Source organism: Phalacrocorax carbo, chromosome 1, assembly GCF_963921805.1.
Source record: "Phalacrocorax carbo chromosome 1, bPhaCar2.1, whole genome shotgun sequence".
In the NCBI taxonomy this organism is placed as follows: Eukaryota; Metazoa; Chordata; class Aves; order Suliformes; family Phalacrocoracidae; genus Phalacrocorax; species Phalacrocorax carbo.
The window spans coordinates 85601172-85610505 of NC_087513.1; the positions used below are offsets into that span (position 1 = coordinate 85601172).

The 9334-nt window shown below is 41.0% G+C and overlaps 2 protein-coding genes across 7 annotated transcripts in view; one reads left to right on the forward strand and one right to left on the reverse strand.

The window, feature by feature from the left end:
• LOC104053595 (rap1 GTPase-activating protein 1) overlaps positions 1-9288 on the reverse strand; it is a 94826-nt gene extending 85538 nt beyond the window's left edge. For 2 of the 6 annotated variants that reach the window (XM_064463930.1, XM_064463921.1), the window contains exon 1: positions 9173-9264. Coding sequence is in view for 1 of the 6 variants with exons in the window: in XM_064463807.1 (XP_064319877.1) it covers positions 9173-9207 (35 nt within the window). In the remaining 5 variants the exon portion in view is untranslated. Of the gene's footprint in view, positions 1-9172 lie in introns of all 6 variants that reach the window. The other 4 variants (XM_064463807.1, XM_064463883.1, XM_064464041.1 and 1 more) reach the window with 4 other exon arrangements.
• On the forward strand, positions 380-8365 carry TMEM139 (transmembrane protein 139). Its single transcript, XM_009500894.2, has 5 exons — positions 380-486; positions 3335-3425; positions 3687-3837; positions 5120-5237; positions 6495-8365. The coding sequence occupies exons 1-5, from the start codon at positions 380-382 to the stop codon at positions 6901-6903; spliced, it is 876 nt and encodes a 291-aa protein (XP_009499189.2). The 3' UTR covers positions 6904-8365.
• Positions 9289-9334: the final 46 nt, after the last annotated feature.

Here is a 9334-nt window from a genome sequence, read left to right on the forward strand (position 1 = left end):
AACAATGAGACACTGGAAGAAAGAAAGAATGAAAAAAGGAAATCTGTGGTCTTAACTAAAGAAATCTGCTGTTAAATGAAGTCTGGTCCCGACAGCATGATTGAACAACAAAGAACTGAAAGCTTTCTATAAAAAACATCTCTACTGCACATGAAAGGAAGACAGTTTAGGACGGCAGTATATATGTTGCTCTTCACTCTCTCTGACTTCTACCCATTTAACAAACACTGCATATTGATACCTCTCAGGCTTTTCCCAAGCCCCTCTGTGTTTTCTGAATCTTGCCATCACCCACAACTTCTTGATGCAGCTATGTGATTAATTTTTTCTTTGTTATGGACCCACACACACTGTAACCAATGACAGTCTGAACCGGACTATGGAGACAATGGAAATGGCAGACAGATACAAATTTCAGAAGTCCTTCAGAAATGCCAAAAATGCCTCAAGTAGAAGCAATGTGTTGCTAAAAATCAGATTGCAAAGGTTAGTTCATAGAAGTTCATCCTGCTTTGTATCCTTAGATCCACAAAGCAGTCAGTATCATGTTCATAAACATGTTCAACTAATGCGTTCACAGCTGCATGGCAAGGTACCATTCTTGTAAATGCATAAAAACCATTCCAAAAGATTCAGCCCACTCATCCATGCAACTCCATGGGTATAATATACAGGAGATACCGAACTCTGAACTTCAACTGAAATAAATGGAAGTAATACAAGCAACAACTAATGCAGCAGATATATCTACAATTTTTAGCCTTTTTCATCCTGATATTTCGTAACTATGTCTATAAATATTTTTTAAAATGGTGCACCAATCAAAACTACTATACAAATTTTCAGCAAGACCTGTATCTTTCTATCTATCCACAAATCAAATACAGCCTTTCCAATCACAAAGGTAGTTTTCCACTAAATAACTAAGATTTTTTTTCTGACTTCCTCCTAACTTAGCAAAAAGGTCTAGCCCCAAAGCAGTTTTTACGTGCCTACTCCCCACAGCAGAATGTGCAGAGAGCGAAGTGCCTCACCTCCCTCTACACAGCCTACAGAAGGATAAGTACCTTCTGTAGGTACTTACAAGGGGGAATTCAACAATAGTCAGATTGTTGGAGGGATTTGACAACAGCCAGTGTACTTACCAGAGCTGGGAGTTGCCTACAATCTGAGCTGGAAATCCCTGATATTATTAATAGGATTTGCTGAGGACGAGATAGGTCTTAGATTCTACACCTTTCTGCAGGGCTTACTTAGGCCAACAAGGAAGAACTTCCCCCTACTGCAATGGTTTGGGCTGAGCTGATCAAATGACACTCACTGCAGCCCTTGAAGTTATTCCCACTTTTCCTCCCTTCCCCTCCACATCTATAGTTATGCATTCCCATTGCTTTCTTTCAATGGGAATCTAGTGGTTAGACAATACTTTCATGACTAGATTCAGCCCATTAAATTAATTCTGGAAAAAGGTAAATACTTTCCCACTAGCCAAGACAACTGAAGTAGCTCAGCAAGAGATTGGCTGAGCACTAGAATCACTGCAAGGAGGACAGGTGGGAGATGGAGAAGAGGCAGGAAGAAGGAAGGGCTACCATATTACACAGCAATTAGTTATTAGGTTTGTTTAGCTTTCTCGTCAAACCAGACTTTCACTTGCAACTTTAAAAAGTAGAATCATCTTCTTTAAAAATAATTCTTACACAGTGATGCTCTTTTATTACAATAGCTCAGTAAACAGAACACTTAGCTAGGGTCTGTAGTATATTTTAATTCCTCGGCTGTCCCAGCTAGAAGGAAGTACCAAGGTGTTCAGATTCCACCACAAGTCAGTCATGCTTTGCAGGCAGAGAGGCTGTGAAAACAGTTTTGTCAAATCTTCCTTAGCACTTAAAGTGTTCTCAACACTAGGCAACCCCCAAATGGAAAGAGCTGTAAGGAACAAATCAGTTTTCCCATTTAAATTATAGTCTTGCAAAATGACATGCTACATACACACCAGAAGCCTGACTTCCTCCTCTTTACATGGATGTTAAGCTTGCCATCTTCAAAGGAAATCTCTTGAAAGCAAAGAACGGATAACAATCAGACCTGAAAGTCTTTTATCTGTTAGCAGCCAAAAAGGTAGGTATAAGGGAAAAGTATTAGAAACATAGAAACGTTGACAAGTCTAGACTGGAGGGGGAGATCATCTGGTCCAACCTCCTACTGAAAGCACAGCTTTAGACTCAGCTGAGTCTTGAATATTTGTAGCCAAGATGATTCCTCCACTTCTCTAGGCAAGTAATTGCAACATTTTGCTGTTTTCACATTGAAGACTTTTTTTTCTTATATCCAGAGTCCTCTTTCCTATTTCCTTTTGCACTCTTTCCTACTGCCTCTTGTCCTGTCACCATGTACCCCCATGAAGAGTACCTCCATCCTCTCTGTAACTACCTACTGACTCCGGAAAACAGCAGCCACTCTGGTGAGCACTCACCACCTGCCCAAGCCTTCTCTACGCTGTAAAACCCAGTTCCTTAAGTTGTCAAAATTCTCCAACCCTCAAATCATCTTTGTGGCAATTCACCAGACCATATCCAATTTTTCAATTTCTCGCTTGAACTGGGGGGACCAAAAATGTACACAGTATTCCAGGTGTGTCCTCACAAGTGCGAGTAGAGTGGAATAATCACACCCCTTGATCTGTTGACTACACTCTTACTGATGCAGCCCAGGACACAGTTTGCCTTCATTGCTACAAGGGCACACTGTTGACTCCTGTTGAGCTTGCCATTCACCATGACCACCAAGTCTATTTCAGCAGCCTATACTGCTGCTTGGGATTATTCCATCCATGCATGACTTTACATTTATCTTTGTTAAACCCCATGCAATTATTGTTGGCCCAATCTTCTAACATGAATACTATTAACATTTAGCTGTAGGACATCTTCCTATTACAGACAAATATGAGCTGCAGCCACCTCCTGGAGATAATTCATGCTATAGTATTTGAGAACTTCCACTGATTTTCAGACACATGCTAAAAGTTCAGATGATGACAGACTTCAGGAAGTAATTCAGTACCTGTTCTGTTGATTATCAGTACTCCTAATTCCCAGATATATCAGGCAGTAAGAAGGATTTTAATGCAGCCCTCTGTGAAATAATAACTTATTGCCTCCTTCTTTCCTTTTGTTTGTAAAATCAAAATGGGCATAAAACATCTGACGAACAGCACCCCATCAGGATAGGAAAATGTATGGATTTACATTTTGCAGAACTCAAAAACAGATTTATGTGTGGGCCATGTGATGTGGGCTGGGCCAGCAGTCCTTCCTGCTTTGTGAGGCAGAGATCAAGATTCCTCTGCTACGCGGAGGGGAGAACATAATGAAAATCGTTTCTCTCATCAGAGTAAAGCAGACCAAACAGATCCGACACAGGTAAGCACTCCCCCACTGCTCACTCCGCCCTCTTTCCTAACGAGTTTCCTGCTTTTGTGGGACAGACCTAGAAGAGCTGCAAAAGAGTAGAAGGTATGTGATTGTCTACAAAATGCTTCGGATTTGAAACCTGGAAAAATGAGGTTCTAGTTTCCCCACGCAAAACTCTTTCAACAGGATCTTCCCATCATGTGGTACCTTCCTATATTCAGTATTACAGCCTTTTAGTTTCAAAGGAAATCTTCCTTGTCTCCCTACAAGAAAACTCAAAAGGAGAAAGGGAGAGTTGTTACTGGAATCCCATCCTCAGATGAGAAGGCAAATGAGCAAGGACAGAAGAGCTTGCACATTTTTCCTTGTGATGAAGAGAAGCTAAAACATGACTGTTCCTACCTACCAAAACCTCCCTCTGGTAAGTATATGCTGAAAGCTGACAGTAAAAATGGTAACAAGAAGGTAATCTGTTCAGAAAGGATGTATTTCTTTTTCTGGTATTTGTATGTATACATTTATCTACTTTTGCTGTAACAAGGGAACACAATTAGTGTGCAAAAGCACACAACACAACATGGAACTATATAGACCTGTATATTTGTTTGGATATGCATACTCATAAAAAATATGCATACTCATAAAAAATATGCCCACTGTGTCATGCTCTCTTCCTTCAAAGGGGTCTTCATCAAAACAGTGGGATATATGTAAGTTAGTATAACATGTGCAAGATGACTCCTTAATTACAGTGTTCTTGAATACCACAGATCCCTGGTATTCATTCCATGTTGACTGCGCACAGTGACAACTGCTGTCTCTTTCATAGAGATGGGGTTTGGAATGGGGGACAGGAGGGGCTCTTGTGTTTGAGAAAGATGCAGAAAAGTACATCAACAGAAAAAGAACTGAGGACATAGGAAAATATTCAAACACATGTCTACATTTTGCAAAAACAGACATACCCCAGCTATATCAAGAACCTAAAGTAATGTTATTGCTATAATACTATGCTAAGTTAGAAGCTCAATTTACTGGGGCAGACAGCCCCATTAATAAGGCTACTTTTCTTCTGTGATTTGAACTAGTATTTGAACCTTCATTATGCAATGTACAAATGTCCTACAATTAACCTTTAAAGTTATTCTTTGTTTCACTTTTGTATTAACCTCGAATCTGCATCCTAGACTGCTCTAAGTTCTATTAAGAAGCTAGACCTTTTTAGATAAGCCTGGCAATAAGTGCTGATGGTGTATTTATGCATTTTATGTCTTGCAACTGTGTGTCCAGGCATTCCCATTACTCGATATGCATTCACATAGGAAATTCTAGTACATTTACATTGGCATGTATTTATGCACAGATTTCCCAAGCTTATTATGTATCTGCATAGATGCACGTTCTCATGACGGCATGTACTCAAGTATGTTTGTTCTTATTTTGGTCATGATACTGATAATGTGTTTGTATGCTCGTGTTTCATGTTGAAAAAAACTATTCCATCTTCCACAGATGTCTGTCCCCTTAACTGCTCATCTGTTCTCAACTGTCTGCTACCACCATCTATATTACCATGTGGTTAGAGACACACTGGAAGAACATCCGCCAAGCCTTGTTGCTTCTTTTCACTGCTGCTCTTCTCATTGGGGTCACCATGCTGGCCATTTCATCTAACATCAATCCAGTAGGCTATTTCTTCCTAGGGGTAGGAGGAGTGTGCCTGATCGGCTATTTGCTGAGTGTGTTTGTTGAGTGTTACCTGAGGAATCAGCACCGACATGACACAAATGAGATACCTCCAAGCAGACAAAGCCAAGCAGGGTAAGCAGCAACCTGGTTATTCCTCTTACTTTAACTCTCTCTCTGCAGATATGGCCATTTTACATGCTGTTTTACTGCCCTTCCCCTAGGGCACCAAACAGAGACTCCATTCCAGGAGACAAAATTTCTTTTTAGGTTGTTTTCCTTCATTCTTCAGGTGGAGGTTGCAAATGTCTATGCCACGCGTGTTCTGTATCTTGTCCAATATATATTTTCTTCCCCCCCGGGAACTGATCCACTACAATTTCCAAGGTTAAACAGATCCAGGCCCCGTTTTATTTTTCTTTGAGTAATTGAGTCTTGCCAAACAATGAGTCAGACAAGGAAAAAGAAAAAATGCTGAGGCAATACTGAATCTTAGCTGGGTTTAACTCTATAAACCTTATCTCCAGAGCAACTATTCCTCAGCAAACTTTTAAAAAGGAACCTGTAACTGGGTGTGTTTCCAGTCTTAAAAATCCAGCTTGACACTAAGAAGTCCTGATCTTGAGAGGCTCTGAATACTCCCACATCTTTTTGGCTTCATGTATCTTTGCAGGTTCTCAGTATTACCTAATTTAACCCCAACTTGCCTGCTGTGGTTGAAGAGTTTAACTTTATTTTTCCTTGCCTGTATAATTCAGATAATCATTATCCACATCTATAAATGATTTGACATTCTCAAATACAGGGTGTTGTAGGAGGGTAAAAATGTTATTATGTGTTTATTTTTAGAAAGAGTACATAAAAAGAAGTCTAGCTGGGGGGCATACAAGAAGAAAAGTAGTATCTATTTATTTAAAAATATGACCTAAAAAGGAAAATGTTTCTAAAGTAACATTTGTCTCTGCAGACATTCTTTTTAACACAGAATTGTTAGTCCTTGTTTAAACTAAATGAAAATACTTAATTTTCTCTGCTTCTTGAAACTAGATGAAAGTTCAGCTAATGTGTTTAAAAAGCAAGTTCCTGGTTTGTTCTGAGGAATAATTAGTAGTTAGTAATTCTTAGTAATACATTTTAACTGGTAGGAAATTTTAAATGAGGGACATGATCTTTATGGGTCCTTTCCAACCTGAGATATTCTATGATTCTATGATCAAGCTAAGCCTAGGACACTGAAACCCAGTGTGGGTTTTTTAAATTATTCTGGGGAATGTGGGAAAACAGTCACATGAGCCATTCCTAGACCAGGAAGCAAGACATTGAGTTGGCTGGACAAGTGAGCTGACCCAGTGGCAGAGTATCACATACAATAATATCACATGCTGTCCACAGGGTGAACACTGCCTATGAAGCACCCACCTACGAGGAGGTGATGAGGATGTCAGTTCCCACAATATGGACGATTGCATCCAATCCAGGCTTAGTGCCCTCACCACTGAATGAGCCTCCTCCTTACAATGTAGTTATTGAATCATCTGCCCAAGAAGAGATTATGGTGGATGCTCTCAGGATGCCAGTGGCATCAGACACAAGGCACACCTCTGAGACAGACACAGGCTCCAGAATGCAGTTGCAGCTGGTGCTGCCCCCAAGACTGCAGCGGTTTGTTTCAGACATCCATGAAGTGAAAGGTATTGAAGATAGGTTTGAGCCACTGGAGCCACTCACGCCACCACCTGCTTATGAGAGTGCCATCAATGATGAAGTCTTTGAAGATGCTTTCCAGGCCTCCATATTATGATTAATTTCACCTTCTCTGAATGCAGAACCAAACCCTTACCCCAATACAGGGTGCTCCTGGAGGGAAGGTGGAAGTGCTGAGATTTTTCACACCCAAAACTGTAAAAGTTTTTCTCACCATTCTTTGAACCAGAGCTCAGCTACCAACACAGCTTCTGATCTCAGTAGAATCTTTTTGCACAAAACATAATTCAATGCTATCACAATGCTTTGTATTGGCAGATATGTAAAAGCACTGTCAGGAAAGTTGTGTTACATACAGCAACAATTCTCAAACTGGAGATACACCTTTATAGGGGAGAAGAGTGAATCATGAGAAGAGACAAGCTTGCCAAAGGACCTCTGAAGCAGGACTGTAGGATGCAGCCAGGAGAAACTGCCTTGAAAAGGGAGGGAATAGAAACAGTACTAAGTAGGTTATGCCTCTGCATTACAAATAGCAGTACTGCTGAGAGCTCTGTGACTATCCGCCACCCTAAAATCCCTACTGAGAGACTGAGACTTCAGTTCCCTGAGTTGCTGTTTTGCAGCAACACAAATTTATGGTGTGCGCTGTTTGTTGCTACACCTCTGCTGCATTTGCTCCATGTCCTCAGCTCTGCTGAACTGGAGCATGACTGAGGGGAGGGTGGTTGTCTTCACCCAGAATCTGGCACCATGTAGGGTTGAAAAGCTGACAGCAAACACGGCACCATGAAATTACTTTTGTTGTTCTCACAGTTCTCATCCCACACAGCCTCCAGGTGGTGGACAAGAGGGAGGTAAGAGCAGTTTTTCTCCTGTAAGAGAGGCCAGCAGGGCAATACACACACATATACATATCCTCCGCCCAGACCACCAGCCTTCACAGCTCTACAGGAGGGTGTATTTCTCTGCTGTACTACAGCCCCAAACACATCGCTTGAGATACTTAACTGTCATCATGGCAACCATTTGCACAGAAAGGTCAATGGTCCTCCAGTTCCCTGTAACAACACTGTGCACAGAGGCTTCTCTCTGGACTCTGGAAAGGGCACGGCTTTTAGCCCAGGCCAGGCCACAGCTACAGCAGAGAGCACCTGAAAATAGCAGGCACAAGGCACAGGCCCTCTTCATTGTGATGGCTCTAGGTTGGGAGCCAGGTTCTCTCTCTCACTGATCAGTGATGCTGTGCGGTCTTTTTAAATGGCTGAATTAAACTGATGGGCTCTGCAGCACTAAAGTGTCTGCACTATGCAAAAAGATATTAATGTCTGGTTAATGCCCAAATAATAAAAGAAGAATATGGTGGCCTGAATCTCCTATGAAGGTCAGCAGCAATCATCACAGCCTTGTCTAGTATGACAGCATCATTTTTAATTCATATGAGGAAACATCAAACCATAGGCTAGAAACAAATAAATTATTTCTTACTATTTGATTCTTTACAATTAAAAAAAAAGACTTTTTATGTTGTTTATAAATAAATGGGACTGCGCTAAAAATACCTGGTGGCATCATTAATTTTTCCTCCCAAAAGGAACACTCTGCAAAGCATGCTTTTGCTTGCATTTTGCTTATTTGATAATCTTGGCTTAGATAAAAGGAGAGGAGTTCCATTTCTAAATCAAGAGCTGAATTACCTTAATATCATTAACAATGAAGCAGCCATGATACCTCTATCATAAAAGTATTATGTGACACAAATTTGCCAATAAAGGCAATATGATTTTTTTTAAAGCCAATCATTTCTGCACCTCCCTCCTGTAGCTGCTAACACAAAAGAAAAAACCACAGTAAAAACCAGTACAGGTGTACCATTCAGGAATAGAAACTTAAGGTCTAAGCTAGGCAACCCAGGACCTTTCTGAGGGCACCAAACTTCCAGGAGTCAGGAAGAAATTTAGGTGACCAGCACAGATAAAAACTAGCCAATGCAAAGACAAAAAAATGTGAACAGCTACAATCACTAGGATTTTGTTTTCAGCATCTGTAAGGGTTATTCAAGCCTTGGGACTTGTATTAAGTTTTACCATGTGAAACTCCTGTGCGCTTTACATGACAACAGCTGTAAATTTGCTTCTGCTAAAAGGATGCTCACTTGCTTTTCCTTCATATTTCACATGTATTCTGCATGTCCTGTGTGCTCCCTTTCTTCCTTTTCAATTACTGAACATTACTTGAGCCCTTTTTTGATTTCAGCTGATTTCAGCTGAAACGTATGTCAACAAAACAAGTGTAACAAAAAACCTCTTGAAAGTAATTAAAAAGTAATTCCCAGAACCGGTATGTTTGCAAGGAAAGCTGCGTACCTGTTAATTATAGCTACACGCAGAATCCCCACCATAACTCTGATGTGCAAGACCCGTATCCATCACCCTGCTCTCTACGCTGCTACACTGCACAGCGGGATCCCCGCGGGGCGGGGCGGGGCCGGCACGCGCTGACAGGCCCCAGGAGAAGCCCCGCCCCCC